Here is a 21,821-nt window from a genome sequence, read left to right as displayed (position 1 = left end):
TCTGATCTTTTGCTTTGACTGTTGTCCTCAAAGGTTGCGATGGAAGCTGCCAGATCTCCCTCTGTTCCTAAGGGCAGATATGGCAATGTTAGCCCACTCAAAAATTAGTGTAATTATACACACAAATAGTGGGAGAGATTCATGTCACACCTTTCTTAATACCAAAGTCCTCTGTTGCTCACTTTTTTTTTTTATTCTTCTAATGTAACATTTTAATTTAAAATACAGTGATGTCCCTAAGGAACTGTAGACTGCAAAACATGGAGACAATACAGAATAGTACAATTTTGTATTTATATTTTTGATTTGAAGCCATCTTTATTTCAAATATTTATTCTCAGAACGCCATTCTAATGACATTCTCCAAAGACGTTGTTATCTTCCTCCTCTCTTAAAATGCTCTTTGTGGAGAAGCCAGTCAGAATTTGTTTGCTACAGTTACTTTTCAATTGGTTCATTATTAACAGGTGTACCATGTGTTTTTTAGAGGTGTATAATTTCCTGTTTGTAGTTTCTGATATAATTAACTACATCTGCTTGAGGTTGAAACAGAATGATGTGTATAAGCAGGTTTTCTGAGGAAATAAAAATACAAATGCTCCCTTATTTATTTTTGTTTAGCAGATATTACTGGTTACCATTTCTTAGTGCTCAGGAACGCCCACAATATGTTCACTAAGTCTGAGTTGGGTTTAGGTGTAGTGTTTCGTTTTCCTTACTTATTTATCAGTGTGTCTTGTTTCCTGAAGTTAACCATTGTGCTAATTTCATGTACTCCTGGTGTTTGTTGTTTCAAACTACGTGTCTTTTCTTTCTTAGAAAGTTTGCTAATTGTGCAGTACTGTTCATCTTAAAGGAGACTCTTGTATCTAAAGGAATTGCACAAAAGCCCTCAGCTGCTATTTGTGTTTTTCCTCGCATTAGTGAGATGTTCTGCTTAGCTCTAACCTGTCACTGTAGGTCTTTGCAGAGAAGGTGCAGGGACTGTATGCTGGTGATGCTCCCTTGATCATTTTGCACATTCTGTATGCTCTCCATTACCAGCATGCAGCAGTGATTGAGAAGAAAAAAATAACTGACCCATCGTTTACCTAATGGAGACAAAGTTAATAGTGAGAAGAAGGATTTCAAGAAATATTGGCCTGGCCATCTGCTGGTCTTTGATGCATAGAACACTCCCCATAGCTGTATCTCTGTAGTGATGCATGTGAACACTTCTGATATCCTAGGTACTCCTCTTTGTTGTGTCTTGACTCCATGGGGTGGAAAACCAGGCACATGGGCCACAGGCATTCTGCTCTCGCGTTCTGGCCAGAGCTTCCATCTGGGTGCCTGGGAGCAAGGACTGTAGATCTACTAGAGAATGTAACTTCCCCACACCTGGGTGAGCCTGTGTTACACTCATCAGGGGCTCAGTTTTTAAGTTTATCTTATCTCATCTCATAAATTTAGAAGAGAATACTTCAGTTGGAAGGAACTTAAAACAACCATGTAGTCCAACTGCGCCTCCACCTGACTGTGAGAGTGCACTTCTTTTACTTTAAGGATCATGTTACTAAAATCCCATTTCGGAATTAGACTTCATCAAGGATAATGACACAGTTGGCAGCTGATTAAGTGATGCTTCATATCCGATGATATCCTAGGTACCCAGATATCTCCACATCTTCTTTTTTTTATTATAAATACAGCTTTGCTGTCCGAGACCATTCCTTTCCCTCCCCTGTCAGCAGAGATATTGTCCGCAGGAATTCACTTGCTACAGCCCGTTATAGGTGGGATACAACTGGGCAAAACTTCATACTGCTTTTTTTGTTTAACTGTCACTGTGTTAATGCTGTGGTGGGGGGGAGGCAGCTGAGCTGAGAACCGCAGTGGGTATGCATGCCCTGGGAGCACCCATGGGTGCTGTGAAGCAAAGGCAGTGGGTGCTGCGGGCTCTGCTCTGAGCTCCACTGGAGAGGCTTCTCCCAGGCCTGCCATTCCTGCCGAGTGTGGAAGGAGCTGCTGCAAGACGATGTCCTGATTGGTGATGGGTCTTTGCAGCATGGAGATCGTGTGCCTCTTGCATCAATAGCAGGTGAAGTCGATGCTTCTCTGGGTTTTCATTTTCAGCACAAAATCAGTCTTTTAGATTCTTTTTGAATTAGGAAGGCAAAAAGAGCTGTGAGGCAGGATTTCCTGTGCATATAAAACAAGATATCACCGGTAAAGTTACCTGCAGCATCTTGCCTTTGTGTGAAGGCAAAGACATTTGCCTGAAGTCCAAAATTCAGCAGCAATCAGGAGCTGCTGCCTTGCAGAGGCCAGATCCCATTTCTGTGAAAGCAGTAAATCCGAGCTCCCAGCTCCTTTTGGCTTTATAACTCAAAGAATGAACACACCTGAGAAAGGGCTTCTCCATGGTTGCAGCCAATTCACTTTTTTTTTTTTGTGATGTTAATATGCAGTGAGATGCACATTTGCAGTATTTAAGATGGATGAAGTAGAAGTACCATTTCCTCTATCAACTCAGTCTTGCAAGAGTTTCTTGCCCAGCAAAAGAGATGTTTCAGTCTGTCATTTTTTTTTTTTTTACTTTCAATCATAAATTATCATGGGAAGGAAAAAAAAAATAAAGCTTTTCTCTACAGTTGTTAGACCTCCACAGCTGTTTAGGCAAAGCTTTTTAAGTAGGATTAAAGTGGAGTAACACTAACTTCTGAAAAAGAGACAAGCTCCAGTTTCTTCAACAGGCTCTGCAGCGGCTGGTTACTTGATTCCATGTTCTTAATATAGTCTTGAAGTTCTATTTTTTAGGTTTCGTTGGAAATTTCCTGTTCTTGTTCTCCAGTGAGATTACAAAACTGTTTTGTTCCCATAGAAGTCAGAAATGGGACTGCCTATTAGCTATTCAATGGCTATTACTTTTCAACTTGCCAAATGTGAAAGTAAGCAATAGTATAATTCTCACAGTTTTATGAGCATAAAAATGAATTCATTAGCGGAATCTGATTATGGCTTCATAAAACAGAAGGGTAATGATTTGGTGCCTGCACCTATTACAGTTGGTTAAAATTTTTACTTTCACAGCCTTCAAAAACCCAGACAGAGTGTGCAGCTTTGTTAAACTAAGTACAATCCTAATGTTTAGCTGCAAGTCTTAAATTACTGAGTTAAGGAAACAGAAACGATGCATCCAGAAAAAACCTGTAAGCAGTGAGTTCAGTAAATGAAATTATTCAATGAATAGCCCCTGTCCTGAGCTAGATATTATGATTGCTGTGAAAATGTAACATATCTCTAGACTCATCAATAGTCTTATGGTTAGAGAAGTAACTTTTGCTATTTATCGCTGAATTGCAGTGTAAACTTGGATGATTTAAATAGAACCTGTAGTTTTTGTTCCTCGATACAGATATCTCAATCTAGCTATTTGCACTGTATTTACTACCCAATGTCTACTAGCTCTGGTAACTATACTTGTGGCACACTCTTGTCTTCGGATCCTGAGAACACTGCATGCTTTCCACCTGCGAATCTCCAGGCGCAGGACAGCTCGTGTTTGATTTGGCACCTGTCTGGGATGTTTCTTGTTAGCTGGAGTCTGTGTTGCTAAGCAATACAGGCTCTTCTCTGTCAGACATCAGCTTCTGTTTCTGCAACTTCAGGGCTTTTGGAATGAAACTGAAATTTAAAAATAAACAGACACCTTGTCATTTGGTAAATAGATTTTAAAGATCGTTTGTGTTTATATTTGAAACGTGCTAAGGTGAGGCCTCTGTTGTTCTCTGGTGGGTGGGATCGCATCCCTGATGGCTGCTGTCACAGCAGCGGTTCTCTTGATGTGATATCAGCTCTCACTAAACGTGCAGCTGACTGCAAAGCTGGAGCAGCAGCAGAGCTTCAGAAGGGCTTGGAAGAGACCTCTAAAGCAAGCTGAAGGAGCGGCAAAAGCTGCGCAAGATGAGCGCAGAGCTTTTTACACCTGTCTTAAGTGACAGAGAACAGGGGATTACAGAAAGGGAATAAGAATTCAATCTTGTGCCTCACAACTGTGGACTTATTACCCCATGGCCCAAAGCTTCAGTATTTCAACACAGATATTTCAAGTCTGGGGAGTGGGGGTGGCACTGAGAGTAGATGAATGTCCTGTGTGAAATGATTGCTATTTGTAACCTTCCTCTTCAGCATCTAACCCATAAAACCTTCCTAGTGCAAAAAATGAATGAATACAGTGGAAACTATGTTCCTAAGACATGGCAGAGTTGATTGTGGCGGTAGCAAATTCGACGAATCCAGACGCCGGCATAAGCTCTTTGATCGAACGGGCGGGCCGGGCGAGAGTAAGGAGTCTAATTCAATGTGAATTTACCATCCGTACTCTTTAATGAACTCTTAAACAACACTGAATATCAATGTCCCCGAGACCACGTTTTTCCAAGCCTTATATACTCTCTACCAAAAGGCCATGCGGCAAGTGCAGGCTACAATTGGTTACACTCACAGTCACTCATCCCCCCCCACTATGGTGATTGGCTGCAGGGCACTGTTCACAGACTGTTCATGCGCAGCGGCAACGCCCCTCCTGCAGCCTGGGTCGAGAGCAGAGCGGCTTCTGTTTACTTTCCTTTTGTCTCTGGTGTCTCAGGGAAATCCTTCCGTGTAGCACAGCCGCATCAAGCCCTGGCTTGTTCACAGCACACAGCCAGAGACTCTCCACAGTTGATGGTCGAAGTTCAGTTTGGGGTAGAATGGAAAGTGTTTCACTCTTCCTAAACCTTATATTTTTGTACCTTTGGCACAGATCTGAAAGTAATTTCATGTGGTACTCTGTAGACAACACAAGCTACATTCAGATGGAGAGTCAAACACATTGTATATAATGTGCCACAGGCTGTTTTCCTGCCTAATTTCTTAAAGACATAATGCTATTCCTCCGTGTCCTCATCCTTGTTGCTTTTTCACCCAATGACCAACTTCAGGGGAGTAAATGTTGGGAAAGAAGTAATACAATCAAAGAGTACCTGGAAAGAGGGGAGAGATTTGAGTTAATGACCCTTTTTGGAGAGAAGACACGTTGTTGGGACAAAGGAGCCGTGTTTTGACCCCCTGCTCCTCTGTCAGCACGTGCGCAGTGGCACGTCAGGGCGAGAGTGCTGTGAGCTGCACTGGAACAGACCCAGCGGGGCTGGGAAAGAGCCGCGGGGACAGGAGAAAACCGGTGGGCTCTGGGGATAAGATGGTGGAAAGAAGTCAGAGAGAATATTGGTGAAAATAGAGAATGTAAAAAATATGTGGAAAAGCAATGTTGGTTAGCCCTAGAGCATGTAGAGCAACTTGTGTTGGGATCAAATAAGAGGGGTGATAAGGTGGGGTTTTGTTAATTTTTAGGATTTCTGGTTTTCAGTCTTCAGTTTTAGTTAAGATATTACTGTTTTGGTTTTTTTTTTTTTCAGGTCTTGATTTCATCCGGGCTGAAGGGTTTGTGTTTTCTCATGTTGCTGATGAAGGGATTATAAATGCCTGTGCAGGTGACCTGCTGCGTTACAGAAAACACATTGGAGCAGAGAACATTCAGATTTTTGCTGATATTAAAAAGAAACATAGGTAAATACAAGCAATATTTTATGTAAATATCAATGTAATCATGATCTTATCTTTTTTCTCCATTTTCTGATTTTTTTAATGCCTATTTATTGTCTATTTATGATATATTGCCTATTTATGATATAGAGTGAACTTTATTGTTCAAGCAAGGTCTTGCAGCACTATTGTAGGATCCATTTAAAAATAGATTTGCACCTGTAAGCTGCAGGTTGCTGCGTCTGTGAAGTTTGCAATTGTTTAACCTCCAGGTTAAATGCAGACTGTAGAAGTTTTACATGTGGATTAGGTGAGATTTTGTGTACTCGTGTATATGCCTATTATGTTTAAAGAGGCAAGGCATCCAAGGTTATTTTTAGTTATGCAAGCAGCTGCCATATAAAAGCATTCCAATCATAATATTTTGGCAATTTAAAAAGCTATTTTCTTTTTTCTTTCCTGCCAATAATGCTGGTTTCTTTTACTTAAATCAGTGCTGTCTATGTACGGATTATGTTCTGTGATTATCAAACAGAAGGAACTTATGACAGATGAATCCACTTTCTTTTCTGCTGCTACTTTATCATAACTGTCATGTGGTACTTTCAGCTATTTAGATGTCACTCTTTGGGGTTTTTTTTCTCCAGAAGAACTGCTCAAGTGTTATGTATTATACATGCTAAATAACCTAATTAAAATGTTTGTGTGTAGCATGTGGGTAATCATGAGAATAACCAAGTCTGGAAGATCTTAAATACCTAATGAGCAGGTAATAAATTTCAAAACAGAAAGGAAACAATGCAGCATGGTCAAATGAAGCTTTTAAGGTCCTTTCAGAGTGGTTTCTTTCTGATTATTTCTTTATATATATGTATGTGTGTATATATAAACATATAAAAATATGTTGCACTAGACTTTTTTGTAAAAAAAAAAAATATTGCATTATAGGATTTCCTTTCTTTGTCTTGACAATTGATGAATTAATATTTGGATTATACTTTCTGTTGTTCAAAGAGTTTGCCTTTTAAGAAAGAATAAGAAGCTTTTGTTTCAGGCAGATTTGTAAGCTGAGAAGGAGATGTTAAAGGACTTGTTGGTTGAATTTTTTTAATGTAGAAAAACATGCCTGTCAAGAGCTGCTTGCATCCTGTTGTTTAAATGGGGAGAAGTCATTTTTGTAGTGTACTTGCTGTGTTACAGCAACCCTCCACATGCTACTTTCAGGGTGCTGCCTCAGAATGTGGCCCTAGCTTCGTCCACCCAGGCTGGTCCAGGAAAGAGGTTGGCTCTGTCACCACCCATCATGTTGGCCATAGCTTTCTACTTAAATAGAAATACAAAACCAACAAAGTCAGGTGTCAAACCTGACTTGTAGTTATGCAATGGCTGGAATTCTTTCAAAGTTCAGAACTGTTGAAATTAAGAGCTATTGTCGCTATAGGTTTTAGTCAAAGTGCGTCACCCATATATCAAAGACCGCTGTTGAAAAGCTGGGTTGCAGGTAATTTACGTTTGTAACCGCTGTGTAAGATGATTCCTGGGATTATATAGATAATAACTATACTTTCTGCTAGTTGAACTTTGTGAAATGAAGTGGAGGATGTTAATTCTGTTCTAGGCAACAGAATCTGATTTATGAATGACTGCACATCCACAGCTCCCACTTGAAGTCGGAGAGCTGCGTGTGCTCAACATGTCTGAAACACAGGTGCTCGATGTGTAAGCAGCTGTCTCAATTGACACTTGGTGGCTCACACTTTGCAATCACTCTTCAGAGATGGGAGATCCAGAGCAGTAGACCAATCAATCATGGTTCCCTGATGGAAAAGGTTGGGTTTTTTCCTCTTGTTCTTATCGTGATTTTACTTCCCATTTTAAAACCGGATGCTTACCCTCTCTCACAAAGCCTGCCTTTGGTTGTTCTGACAGCCAGGAGGATGAAGAAACGCAGTCCAAGCATTCACCAAGATGGATAAACCAATGTGTGTGCCAACAGTAACCCCAGGTTCCGTTCCTGCCGTTGACAGTGCGCACGCCCTGACGGCTGATGTCAGCGTGGCTGAGACCGCGGCGGCTGCCGAGCTCTTCCTGGCGGATGGTGTGGTGCTGACCGGCACGGCCACCGGGCTGCCCGCCCGGCCACAGGACCTGGCAGGTGAGAACCAACACTGCAAGGAATCAGCTTCTGGAGTCACGTAGAAATAAATCTGTAGACATGCTGTTCCCTAAGGGAAGAAAAAAGACAGAAGGAAAGAGACTCTCATTGTAAGGTTTGATTTGATACAGCAGAACTGACGTGCACTAAGGTGCTATTCAGATTGGCTGTCATATGGTACTAAACAACAGTTTGGCAGGACGAAAATGAAAATTATTTCAGGCTTTTATAACACTGAATGACGCTGAGGCTTAAATGAAAAAATTGTAAAAAAATTAAGTAAAATACGTAAAAAAAACCCCTGACTGTTCTGTTTCTAAAATGTCTTAATATAAGAAAAAACTGCCTTATTAGCTGCCTTATTAGAAAACTAACTAACTATAAATCTTTTCCATTGAAGAGTTAAGCATTTTTATCTTTCCCAATGAAAATGGAAGTTCTACAAGAAAAGAGGCATTTTGATAAGACAACAATCCAGATAGGAATATCAGGGAAAATACTGCTTAGAAGATTTTGGGGAAGAATACAGGTTAATTGGTAGACAGAAAGATATGACATCAAAATAAATTTTAAATGGTGTGGCCTTCTCATTAAGAGTGTCATTTGACCTAAGAACTCTGACCTTTGCTAAAGTTTTATAAAATTGTTCATATTTTTATACTGGTATAAGTTTGGGCTGTCTTCGTGAGAATGGATTACCCCCATGCTAGAGTTAAAATTCTATTATGGGTGCATTTGATATTCATCACTAATTTAAATTTAGATTAATGGCTTGAATTTGAGGGTCTAACTACATAAAATAGAATGTGTATGTTTTCAGGTTGTATTTTTGCTGGCATGTTTAAACTTCACATGTTTGGAAGTTCCAGGGTAGAGTGAATTGTATTCAACTTATGTTAGCTGATGAGGGTGAGAAGCATACTTGCCATAGATACCTGGACCTCAAAAATCTTTTGAAATAATATGAAATCATTCAATGTTTTCAGGGTTTTACCTATATCATACATGCTTAACAGCATTTAAAATGAATGTTGAGCTTGTCAAAATGGGGTTTTATTTCATACATATTAAACTTTTGCCAAATAGGTTATAAATTACTGTGCTTCAATCACCAATGTTAGAAAGAAAATGGTGATTTGGTGTGAATATTGAATTCTTGAATTGTATCTTTTGGTACAGTAAACTGGAAATGATACATGGAACAGGTGACCCTGAAAGCGAGGTGTATTTTTGACACTACAAAATTTCATTAATCTAGAGCTCCAGCCCTAACTGCAATCAAAACCTCCACCACCTTTAATGCAGATTAAAGAATTTTAAAAGGTATTTGATAAGTCTTAGGTCAACATCCTAGGTTAAATTCTGCTTTCACCGATGCACGTGCAACCTTCACTGATTTCCTGCATCAGAGAGCAGAACGTGACCTCTGGGTCCACAGGTTTTTTACCACAGGACTCCAACCAGACAGCACCGTGGCTTCTGCTTTTCTTTCATGTGAACAAACATGTCAGTCTCAGTCTTGTTCTCTCTCTGGGTCCAAAGAACAAAATGAGTCGGAGCTGGCAGCTGTAATGAACTACACACATGAATTTTATGTTTGGATTTCTGCTATGAAAGCAAGAATCTGTGGATCACAGATTTATTTTGCTTAATATACAGGGGTCTGGACATTAGCAGGCCCTCTTATAAGAAGGATGTTGGCTTAAAACAGTTAATGGAAGAACTTACAAATCAATATTCCAGGGTATAAGGAAATGACAAATTAGGCATATCTATGTCAGCATGTTCTTAAAAGGAATTAGATATACAGTCTACAAAGTTGGTGTTGATGTGAGTGAAATTTTGCATTTCACGAATTTATGCAGCCCTGGAAGTGCTGTATTACGATGATACACACAATTGGGCACCTTTCATCATGCTGCAAAGCATTTCTTGAAAGCAGAACCAAGAGACAGATGAGATTTTTGTCATGTCTTTAGCTTTGTTGTGCAGTAATGTAGAAGTGGTTTTGCCTTTGTGTTGAACTGACTGATTTGTGATGGGGTGTGGGAGATGAGTGTTTCCCTGTCAAGCCAGAGAACTGTTTTCAGTGGGTTTTGTTTGTTGTTTGTGTTGCTGCCTTCTCGGTGGCAGCCGTGGGCATCGCTCCTCGCAGTGGCTGGCAGGCCGGGCACCAGCGGTCGATGGAGCACAAGGCCTAAAAATCAAACTTCACATTACTGAGGAGCAGAAATTATGACTGCACATTTTGAATTGCAATTAATTTATTTTATAAACCATATTTTTCATTTAAGAGGTTATAGAAGTTTGTTCTAGTTTGCTACGTTGTAAAACATTCTTTGATTGGAGAGTGGATCTCTCAGGTTTTCTTTTTGGGTTATAACTGCTGAAATACCTGTTTTGCATCCAGGCTGTATTTTGTGACCTAAGCTTTGTGTATTGACTGGTTAGTTATCTGTGAGAACAAAGCAAATGGCCTCAGCTCAGTATCCAGTGGAGAATGAGGTACATTGTGAAACCCAACAGCTGGCTGTGACTCTCACTTCCTTACTTATTGTTCATAAAAGGGGTATCAAGACTGGTTCACCCTCTCACCTTTCGATGGTACGTTTGGGTCAAAAATAGAGGCTGCTGCTCTTGCAGTACCCTCAGAGATAAACAAGAGATGCGAGTCTCTGATCTGTACTTTTTGTGAGCCCTAGATTTAATGACAGAGAAAACATCCCTCGAATTAAAAAACTAAAATGTGTTACAGCGGAGCATTATCATAAACATAGTGTTGTGTACAGTACTGCACGCTGCAGTGATTATTGCATATGAAAAAGCTGTTAAAGAAGAGTAGTCGAGCAAGTTATTTGCACAGCGGTGCTCATTTTTACGCTGCTCTTTGCCATTGTTTTCAAGCTAGGAGCATTTGGCCATTATTTCGTGTAACTTGTGCATACCATAGTTCAAATGCTTTCATTGTGCTTTGCAACCAAGCACTATTTCATGTGATTTTATTAAAGACGTGTCTGCAGATGTAGTCACAAGAAAGAGCACAGTGCCCTCTAGTTACGGTTTATTGAAATAGAGAAATGTGCAAGTTGCATAAACTTTAGGATCTTGTTATTGTAACATCACAAAATTGTCTCCTTTTCTCTTTGTGTCAAAACAAATATAATCAGAAGGTGAAAGTCAGGAAAGCTGAGAGAGATTTAAAGCAAAGCTCTGTGTTTAGAGACATCTTGACAATCACTGAACATTGTCACACAAAATCAAATCTCACTGCTGTTGCTTTATTTTCTTTTACAAGTTAGAATTTGTATTAATGCAGCCAGTAGACGAATCGCCTTCTACTAATCAACTTTAGGCCTTGATGTGCTTGTAAATTACTTAAAAGCAGCATCTGTAGCATGTTGAATTAAGTAACCCAGGCTCATTGCAGAAGGAGCACTCCCATTTCTGTTCTTCACATTGTCAATCTGAATAAATCTCCAGCACAGGAGATGTGTGTAGACTCCATGTGTCATGTTTGGATCACAGCAGGAGTTGGATACCTTGCTACTTTGGAAAGCTTTGGGGGTTTTTATAGTTTCACAGCAGTCTTGGGTTTCATTGGTTTTTACTCGTTGCCTAGTAGGGCTGAGCTATTGTCTTACAGCCGTGTGATCATGCTCTGTTTAATTAAAACAATTACCTGCTGATGTTCCTTATACACTTGTTGTGAAAACAAATATTGACTTAGAACGCAATTCCTCTGGGAATTCAGTAAAGTACTGTTGTACAAATCTCCGGTCAGTTGTACCACTGTAATTATGCATTGGTATCTATGTAAAGCAGATATATTTCTAAAAGCACGTAGGTAGATACTATATTAATAAAATTCTGATTTTTCTAGAACGGATTTCAGTAATAATGCTATAAGTAATGAGTTATTTTGTTGCTGTAAGTAGGACGACTATAAGAATATAAAATATGCATAGAATAACTATAGTTTTAATCATATATGCATGATCCATCTAATTTCTTTAAAAATGTTCAATAAGGACTGTATGGGATGGTTTTATTTTTGTGTTAAAATGTTTGTAAGAAGGAGTTATTTTTCCTAGATGGAAAAATGGTGGGGCATGTGACATAAAAACCGATTCAAGAGCATTTTAATTGATCTCCTTTCTTCATTGTGGTAGGAAGGTGAAAAATAATTAGTCCTCCCTGAAGCATAATTAATAACTTAGGCTTCTGATGGAACTTCATTTAAACAGTGTTTTGAAGCAGACTTTTATATGTATGCTTTCCCTAGTTACCTCAAACTCTAACCATCTTACTTCAGCTTATCACCAGTTAAAGCAATTTATGTTTTTAAAGATCAGAAGTAATGCCTCACAACATCTCTGTAAGTAAGGGATGAAGCATCCAGTCCTATGATTGACTCTTAGGTTGGTCAGTTTGAAACAAAAGGGTGAGAGGGATGCTTACTGATTCTTGAACTGGGATTATTTTTTTTTCCCCAGAGCTAGTACCAACCCAGATTCTGCAGAAAATACTCTACTAACCTTTTATTTATGTATGGGGAACCTTTCCATGGCCAGATCAGCCATCCCCTTTCGGTTTTTTATTCTAAAAAATGTGAACTATGGTAACTCTGAACAGTCAGTTCTGTGGGAATGCACATACATTTCGCAGTGGACACGATCACCTGAACTGTGGGTTGAAATCCACCCCTGTGTGTTAGGAATCAAATGGATGTGTGACATTTTGAGCCCTGTTTTGTCTATTTGTCTATTTGTCCCTTTGCAACAAGGTAAAGGGTCAGATAATTAAGACAGACATACTGTATATAGAAAAAAATAATTGGCTTTTTTGTTCCATCGCCATTCATAGCAAGAGAAGCAGTAGTTATCAGTACTATTTCTTGCTTTCTGGTAATCTAGCTGGAGCTACCAATGTAGTCTATATGACCACTACTTGCTTTCCTACTTCCAAACCCGTGAAATCTATCATGAAGTAGAGCCTGCATTCCTTTTCTGTTCCCTATGAAGAAGGCCCTTCTTGTTTCTTCACTGAAGATCTGCTATTTGTCGCCATGGCATAAATTTAGCAAGGAGACTTGGCCAAAATACACACCTGTCAAATTACCATTATTGTGATTTAAGCTGATGACTGAAGAACTGCAATGAGCACAGTTCTACCACTGTAGTGATCTCACCAGAGCTTCAAAAAAGAATCTAAGCTGATACAATGAATGCAAACAAGAATGGCATCTTCTTCTTGTAGCTGTGTTTTGATTACTTCATGGAAAGACTGGAAGAGGTGATTATTCACATCTTAAGGTGAGGGAAATCGAGAACACAGTTGAGACTCCAGATGAGGCATAGGAGCCCACATGGTCACTCTGGCATCAGTAAATTCTTTGCCAAGGTGATAGACCTGGTTTGCCTGGAATCTGTACTGGATGCTACTGCAAGACAGTAGTAAACAAGAGCTCCTTTCTGTGTATGTGTAGTACCGCAAGCACAATGAAACCTCTAAGCCTGATGGTACCAATCACAGTAAGTAAAAGGGTCTGGTCCTGCTGTGCAAAAACTTCTTATCGGGGATAAGGAATAAAAATTAATTTAGGATGGAATATAGTAAAAGGCAGCACATTCTCTGCCAGCCAGTTCCACTTAAAATTGCTTAAATCTTGTTCCTTAAGAATAAAGAGGAGTACAGGTACCAAGACCTAACTTCCATACCACTGAAAGCATCCTCTGATATGTGGCCAGGAATATTCCTCTGCAGTGTTTCATACAACAACAGAAAGCAAAATAAAATAAAAGTGAATTTTTTCTTAACAGCTCTTCAGAGCTAATGTTTTTTTTTTTCCTAGAGAAGTTGTTTTGTTTTATAGCAGAAGAAATACCATGATAATGAGTTTCTTGATACCTTTCTTTATTGTTGAAAAACTACACAAATTAGAGTCTTGATAGAGTTTCAAAGATGGGACTTAACCCTAATTTTGTTTTTTCTGTCTTTCAGAGGTTAAACATGCTGTGAAGATTCCTGTGTTGATTGGGTCTGGAGTGACTCTGGAGAACGTGAGGAATTATTTGGATGCAAACGCTCTAATAATAGGTTCGTATTTCAAGAGAGAAGGTTATTGGGCAAATGATGTTGATCCTGACCGAGTAAAGAAGTTTATGGAACACATAAGTAAACTGCGAGAATGAATTTGCCAGCAAATAGTATTTCTGTGTGTGTAGAAGTGCAGTTTGACACAGCGTACAGAATTAATGCACAGACATGTGTTTGAATGGCTAATAACATTAAATGAAAACGCGATCATCTCCGTAACTAACTGGCAAACATGGTGACACTTTACAATAAACTGGTGCTCTGATGTTTGTTCCTAGGCAGCACATTTCTGTGGCTCTCAAAGCCATCGCCAGTGCAAAACCAACTCTCCAAAGGCTTGTGTAATATGTTCTCTCCTATAAGTAAGATGCTTATGGAGTTTTAAGAATTTGTAGCAAATATTCATCACAGGTGAGCTGAGTTTTGTTTTGCCTCCGAGTACAATAGGATGCCCTAAGTTTACAGCTAAGAGTATTGTAAATTGGACAAGTTAATTAGCCTTTTAGTTTCCCCATCTGTAAAATGATGATAATAGTACCTACATCACAAAGGGGTTGTAAGACATAATAAATGAATGTACAGCACTTTCATCTCCTGAAATGAAGGGCTCTATTAAAGTTCAAGATCATTATTTTTTCATTAGAATTGTGCATTTATTACAAAAATGCAGTAATTGTATACCATACAAAATTTTAATATAATTGGGCAATTGATTTATCTACAGTACTTATTAGAGAATAAATGTAAATGTTTAATTATGTTTTAAGTAGAGTTGGAATTTAATCAAAATGTTTTTCCAAAAATCAGAGATTTTAATAAAGGTTTGTTATTTTTTTAGTAAGCTCCTACAGCTTTGTACCTCTTCAGACTGATATTGGTGGTGTTAAAAACTGCCAGGTTCCTTCCATTTGCCTTCCATAGTTACACAAGGTGTAATTATGGTGGAAACCTTTCTACCAAAGCTGACAGCAAACACAGATTTTCATTTTTCCTGTGAAATGTAGAGGAAAAATACGACAGTCTTATTGGGTGTGTTGTAAGAAATTCCCCATGAATTTGATCTTTTAGCTCTAAGGAAACTTAAAATAACCCAAAGAATACCTGTAATGTCATGGTTGTATAAAATGTGGGCATATGTTTTCATTCCTGGGGACTGGGAGCTCATTTTGTCCTTTGGGATTTCCCGTTCTCTCTTTCCTTGACATCTCTGTCTCAAGCTTCTGCTGATGCTAATGAAAGTTATATTGTAGATATCAAAGCAAGTGTACGAACACGTTTTTTGTGTCGGCTGGCAGAATGCCCATACTTCTCTGAACGAAAAATACATCCTTCTTTCAAAGGCAGAAAGATTTTTCAAGAAATTTAGTTCAATTAACATGGTGGTGATTCCAGAACATCACACTGTGAGATTAAGTCTTCTCCTCAGGTTTCTTTTTTCTAGATTAGTCTGTCTCCCACATGGCTGCCACAAGTCTGACGGGGAACGGCTGAGGGAGCTGGGGCTGTTCAGCCTGGAGAAAAGGAGGCTGAGGGGAGATCTTATCGCTGTCTACAACTGCCTGAAAGGAGGTTGTAGCATGGAGGGTGTTGGTCCCTTCTCCCAAGTAACAAGCAATAGGATGAGAGGAAATGGCCTCAAGTTGCACCAGGGGAGGTTTAAATTGGATATTTGGAAAAATTTATTCACATAAAGGGTTGTCAGGTGCTGTAACAGGCTGCCCAGGGAAGTGAAGTCACCATCCCAGGAGGTATTTAAAAGACATGTAGATGTGGTGCCTAGGGACATGGTTTAGTGGTGGACTTGGCAGTATTAGTTTAATGGTTGGACTCAATGATTTAAAGCTTCTTTTCCAACCAAAATCATTCTGTGATCTGGTTTAGTCTTTAAATTCTCAGCCTGAGTAATGAGTTCTCTCTTACATCCTCTATTGTGAAAAAATCACATTAAATAAAAAGGAATTAATTTAGATATGAGTAACATACATATTTTTTATCTTTGTGGGTTTTGGACTGTTTTCAGGCCTTCTACAAGTTGCATATATTTCCATACATCATTGCACAGAAGATTTAATGATTGTTGTCCCAACAGATATTTTCTATTACAATTGTTACTGACTTTGAAATTTATCCTCAATAAACATGTAAGCAATGAGCAGTAGCCAGTGCTCTAGTGCCATAAGAAGAGTAAACATCGTCAAGTAGTCAGTTGAAAACTACAACAAATACACTGGTAAAGATTCTTCAGTGACGATAATTATTTATAAAGGAACTGATTACAGTTGCCAAAAGTCACAATCATCACTGTGTGAAAATATAATGTGTTACCAGCATGTTTCTTGAATTGGTTTCTACTCATTCACATCCTAAAAACTCCCAAGTGAGTGGAGCTCAAATGAGCTCTCATCTGAATGGAGGGGGTGATGAGAACTACCTCAGTGCTGCATGCAGGGTCTGAATGAGATGGTGTCATACACGGTAGTCTTTGTAAGACAAAAACCCTAATGAGTTGCTGTAATACTCATGGCATGCAATGAATCCTGTAGACAGCACTTTCACTGTCAGGATTTCACGTAACACCCCACTGTGTAACCCTTATGGAAGGATCAGACCATAACTTGGGTCTGTATTGTTATATATGAGTGGTAAGTGCAGAATTTAGGGAACAGAAGTAAAGGAAAGCTAATTTAAAGCCTGGAAATGTGACTGATCACCAACTCTTTATCATTCTTTGTGCTGAAAGTGTTTGTCTAGCAGCATTAAGCATCTGCTTGCCTGTTTCACACAGATGCTGGAAGAAGAATCTGACCTTTTGTTCAGAAAGTGTTTGAATATTTAATGTAAAAATATTAAGTTATCAGAAAGGCTGTCTCTTTTGGGAAGACTGTTCAATTTTTTTACGGCCCAAGTTGTTAAAGTACTTTGGAGCATGAACAACTTCAGAACAGAACAAAGCAGGCAAGTGCTAATGTGTAGAAACTCCAGAAGTAAATAACAGCTGTTCAAGAAGACTTCTATTAAATATGTATTAATTAATTTGAAGTGCATCACTTAAATATGTGAAGAGATTATCTTGTGTTAATTTACATTAAAACACAGCACTTGTTAGCCTCATTACAGTATCTTAAGTATATCCTGAGCTATCACCTCATCCTACATTGAACATTTTGTTGGGTGTTGATTGCTTTTGATTTGCCCTTTTAAAATGTCAGATAGTGGCCTCCCTTTCTTGTTGGATCTCTTCCTTCGCTCAGATTGTGCTCTTGCATAGTACTCACATCCATTCTGTGCTGAGCAGAAAAAACTTGAAAATAGATTGTGAAAATACAGCAATAATTGCCCACCTGAACATCACGTGTGGTTCTTGCTGTTAACTTAATGAACCAGAGGAGAGAATGTAAGTGTTCGTTTGTGTAACAAAATGACTTTATGTGAAGATTCAGTATCACCTTTAGTACAGAAAAAATAGTAAAATAGGGGTCTCTTTAGTAAAGTTACAGATAATTAAAATTCACTGGTAAAAATACACTTTATTTAAGTCAATGCATAAGTCTGAATACAACTTCATTCCACTCATAAAACTTAGATGTTTTTATCTGGACCTAATAAGACAAATGTTTTTCTACCTATTTTGGTGCTGAAAATATGTAAGCTTGTAAGATTTATGGATAATTTCCAAATATTTTCTTCCTGGTGTCATACAGGCAGCTAATCCAGTTGCTAGGCTGTTCTTTCATCCCATTATTTTGGTTCTGCAGACTCCCTGATTACAAGTGGAGTCCAGTTCTTGTTTCCTGCACCTATTCCAACAAACTCCTCACTGGTGGAAAACAGAAATAAAAGGACTGGCAGGTAGGTCCTGGCAGAGCAGGAAGGGGGAAGAAAACCAAAATACTTGGCTTTAGAAAAATCTAGAAGTCAATGACAAAGTGCTACATTGCATGGTTCTATTGAGATAAATGATTGGGGATGTTTGCTGTAGTTTCAGGTTGTTTGCAGCCTCTTCACTGAAGACTTTGTGAGTTCACACCTGGGTTATGTTTCCAAGATCATCTCTGCTGATCTGTGTGCTCAGGGAGACATTTTGTCCTAAAGGAAAGCTGAAGTTTTGCAGGATAATTATGGCAGTAAGGGGTGATAACTGTAGCAAAATGCAGGCTTGGAATTTGCAGCTCTTTGGTTTAAGAGCAGATTACAGGTTCGCATTGCAAAAACTTCCCTCGCTCCCTGCACTTTTCCCCAGCATCCAGTCAGTGTTTGCTCTGCTGAGCAACATAGAAGTGGAGTTTAAGGACAGAACTGTCTGTGGCTTTTTTCTTGCACATCTGCAGTGCTTATCTATGCGCATTGTTTAGAAATGGAGGAGAACTGGGCTGAGATATTCTTTGTTGGGGAATAACATGCCATGGTGTGTAGTAGAATTGACTCTCCACTCTATGGTCCCCGTTGCAGAAATACCATCAGAACATAAAATCCTTCAGAGAGAGACAGCATTCCTGGATTCCTGCCTTGGAGGTGTCAGGGAAACCCACCCAGTTAGCTCCTTGCTTTTATAAGAACTGGGGCTTGCAATAAATTGTTCATGTTGAGGCATTATGGAATTTCTCTAAATTTTTTTCCCTACTCTTAACCATTGTTTGACTCTTAGTGACAAGAATTATTTGATCCTTTGAACACTTGTTTTAGAGGTAAAACCCTATTTCCCGTAGGATGTCTGTTAAAAACCTATGTTAGGACTAATAACTTCAATCACATTGTTCTCCTATGGTGACTGGTTAGGAATATTCTATTGAAGAGCCCATGCTTGGTCAATATGAAGTCGAAAATGTTGCAGAGTCTGCTGACTGCACTCATGTTCCTGACTCCATCTGTCAAAAAGACTTTGACGCTCACTCACTCGGGTCCAGACAGACCTGTGAAATGCTTTCCTTGGATTATTCTTCAGCCGGCAAAGTTACTACTTGAAATGTTGAGGGCAACAGGTGCTTTTTCACCCCAATCTTTAATAAACTGATTTTTCTGGGGGGAAGGAGGAAGTGTTTCTGCAATGCAAATAGGAATGAGGCAAAAGGGTTGCAATTCACAACGTAGTCTGTTTCTTTGCTTACAGTTTGAAGCTTTAGAAGAATTAAAGGTAAGGAGAGCCTAAGATGTTTCTTATTAAACACTTAAGGAATGGAAAAGATGTGTAGGGTAATTATCTTGATTAAAAAACTGTTGATCTTATTAACAGGTAGTTTTCTTTCAATATGTCAAAAAGGGATTTTGCCGATTTGAGCTGAAACGAATACTCTCTGTTTATGTTTAAATTCCCTCTTTCCTGTCACTGTCAAATTTTCATTGTTTCACAAAGTAAATTCAGTGTCAGACAGCAAGTGTTAGTGTTTTGTAATTTATTTTCCCGGAGGCCGTCACTCTCTCTGAAATGAACGGGACAGAGATGCTGTTTGGTTGTGTGGAATGCTGAGTTATTGGGTGTTCCTCTTCTGCTCGTAGGCATTTGTTTCTGAAAATAACATCTACACTTGTAGGAGCAGAATCAGGAACAGATGAAAAATTCAAAAAAATGAGATGTTGATGTCGAGGGAGCACATGGTCTGTGTCAGTTAATACAAACAGGTTAGAATTAATACCAGGTTAAGCAGAGGTAGTACCCATTTTGTTCTTGAATCCTTGTCCATCCTTGATTTTCCCTTTTGTATATTTAAAATGCAATCTCTACTTCTGCCCTACCATGTGTTCAAAGGGAGATGGAATATCCGCTGTAGAGTGTAAGAGTTCATGAAGCAGTGGGTATTTAGGATCCTTTTTTTAGCTAGCAAACAAAATTAAGTGTAAAAATGTAAGTTAATTGTACAAGAAATTTTAAATATTTCAATTTGCCCAATCTGATATGAAATGGAATGTTCAAAATGGTAGTTAAACTCCGAATTGTTCGACTTTGTGCTGCAGTCCCTGTACTAGCTGTGCCTTGTCATACTGCTGTCAGAATGAGGTGACAAAACAGAGGACATTGAAATGTTTCATACAAGTGTGGGAGGAATCCCAAATTCAGCAGTAAACAAGGATGAAAAGGAAGGCAGCAGAGTAAGGGCAAGAAAAGATGCTCAAGTTTGCTGCAGTTCCTGCCTCATTGTTTATTCCAGCTTCCTGCTTTTTCAGTTTGCCTCTCGAGCCTTTCTTGTGCATGTACATAGATTACAGTATGCAGAAGACTAAGAATAAGCTGAAGGCAGAAACTGCCTTAATGAAGACATTCTTGTGATAGAAAAAAGATTTTGTTGTCCACAGATGCGCAAAGAAAAACAGAAAAGCAGCTGCCCTTAGAAATGCAGTAAAAGTAGAGATGAGTGCTACGTCATGATGCTTTAGTCAAAATCTGATGTGTTGAAAGTCTTTGAGAGGATCTGTACTGTTGTGCAGAGATATAACCAAGAGGAGAAACACGAAGCTTCTGCTGGAAAAATACTGCAAGCCTCATCTGTTAGATACTGTCCTGAATGGTGTTGACTTTTTGTCAACTTTCAGCTGGAGAATAAGGATAAAAGGAAATAGCTTTCAACTGCTCTGTTATGGATGACAATATTAATATTGTGTCCTGTCAAAAACCTCTGTTTCCTTAAGACCAAGCTATAGAGGTATAGTCATGTGCTGTCATCTTCCAGAGGAAGATCCTGAAGTTTGACACAGCATAAAGGTGATGGAAGAAATGTACATGGCAAGCAGAGTGGGTAGGTGAGATGAAGCGGAGCTGAGACACCGCACTCACGTGAAGGCTTCTGGCTCACCCAGCCTGCAGAATTAAGAAAGCAAGGATGTAGGTGGTCAGTAATGAGTGATTAAATTTGCAGGTTATCTGCACTGCACCCATGAGGTGGTGAGCACTGGGGCTTGGGAGAACTGGGATGGCTTATTTTACTCCTTGCACTATCTGTTTAAAGTATCAACTGGAGCGTTCACAAGAGCAAATGCAGCTGGTGGCATTTGGGCTGTGGAAATTATAGTTTGTAACACTTCTCTAAGAGTAATTCAAGAGCTTAAAGAATTATATGACTAATATTTCATTTGGGCACTGAAAACCTTCACGTTTCAGGAAAGATTTTTATATTTTTTTTCTTTTACACAGCCTTGATCAAATAGCCAAAAATATTATTGGATTCCTCTGAAGCACCAGCCATGGCTGCAGCAACATACCCAGTGAAATAGATCAGTGGTCCAATCTGCTTTGACAACTCCTATGTAACTAAAAATAGGAGAAATAGAAGAGGAAATTTGTAGGGCTGGTAGTGGCTTGTATTTTTCAATAATTTATCAAGATTCAAGAGCACAGATTTCCTTTGGGAAATATTAGTTCTTAGGTTTACAAAGTGCCTCAGTTGTAAATACCCATAAAAATGACAATTTGGTAGGTCGTATTTATTCTTAAGCGGGTCAAAGGACATTAGCGTATTCCTACTATATAAATCTGTCAAGTACAGAATTTCTTTATGCTCCCAAATCACAAAAGCGCCTCTTACAGTCAAGGAGAAAATGTCGCATTATTGCCAATCAAGGACAACAAGCAAGCGTATCGATCTTTACCCAATAACTTTTGCCCTCCTCGCTAAGTTTTTATCACTGAAACTGGACACATCAAGGGATTGGATTTAATATATACATATAGTGCTGATTTATTACAGGAGGAGAAATACAGTCTAGCCTTACTTCTAGCTCAATATTTTAACACATTTTATTTCTTGCATGGAACCTTGCAATGACTTTTTCTACAGACAGAGTGTATAACTTTCAGATATCCCAGGATGTGCACAAATCTTCAGCTCACAAAGGTACATTGGCTGTTATATGTTTACACGCATCTTGCATTTGGTGGTCTTACTGTCTTGAGTCTTGATTTGGAGGGTTTATGTACGTGGGATTCTGGAGCAGCGGTGCTGTTGGTTTCAGAGAGGCGTAGCTAAAATAAGCTTGGGGACACTGGAGGCCACATAGGCACAAAAGCTGCTGGCTG

At 39.0% G+C, this 21,821-nt stretch overlaps 1 protein-coding gene across 5 annotated transcripts in view; it reads left to right on the top strand.

Moving 5' to 3' along the window:
• Positions 1 to 21,821, top strand: part of LOC136107128 (uncharacterized protein F13E9.13, mitochondrial-like) — a 49,858-nt gene that overhangs the window by 11,359 nt on the left and 16,678 nt on the right. For 2 of the 5 annotated variants that reach the window (XM_065847957.2, XM_071814301.1), the window contains 4 exons: positions 5,439 to 5,589; positions 7,593 to 7,720; positions 13,721 to 13,816; positions 17,572 to 17,665. In XM_065847957.2, coding sequence (XP_065704029.2) covers positions 5,439 to 5,589; positions 7,593 to 7,720; positions 13,721 to 13,816; positions 17,572 to 17,665 — 469 coding nt within the window. Of the gene's footprint in view, positions 1 to 5,438; positions 5,590 to 7,592; positions 7,721 to 13,720; positions 16,928 to 17,571; positions 17,666 to 21,821 lie in introns of those variants that run through there. The other 3 variants (XM_065847958.2, XM_071814300.1, XM_071814299.1) reach the window with 2 other exon arrangements.

This window comes from Patagioenas fasciata, chromosome 13 (assembly GCF_037038585.1).
Source record: "Patagioenas fasciata isolate bPatFas1 chromosome 13, bPatFas1.hap1, whole genome shotgun sequence".
Classification (NCBI taxonomy): domain Eukaryota; kingdom Metazoa; phylum Chordata; class Aves; order Columbiformes; family Columbidae; genus Patagioenas; species Patagioenas fasciata.
The sequence above is the reverse complement of the archived record's forward strand: the minus strand, read 5'-3'. Positions and strand labels throughout refer to the sequence as shown.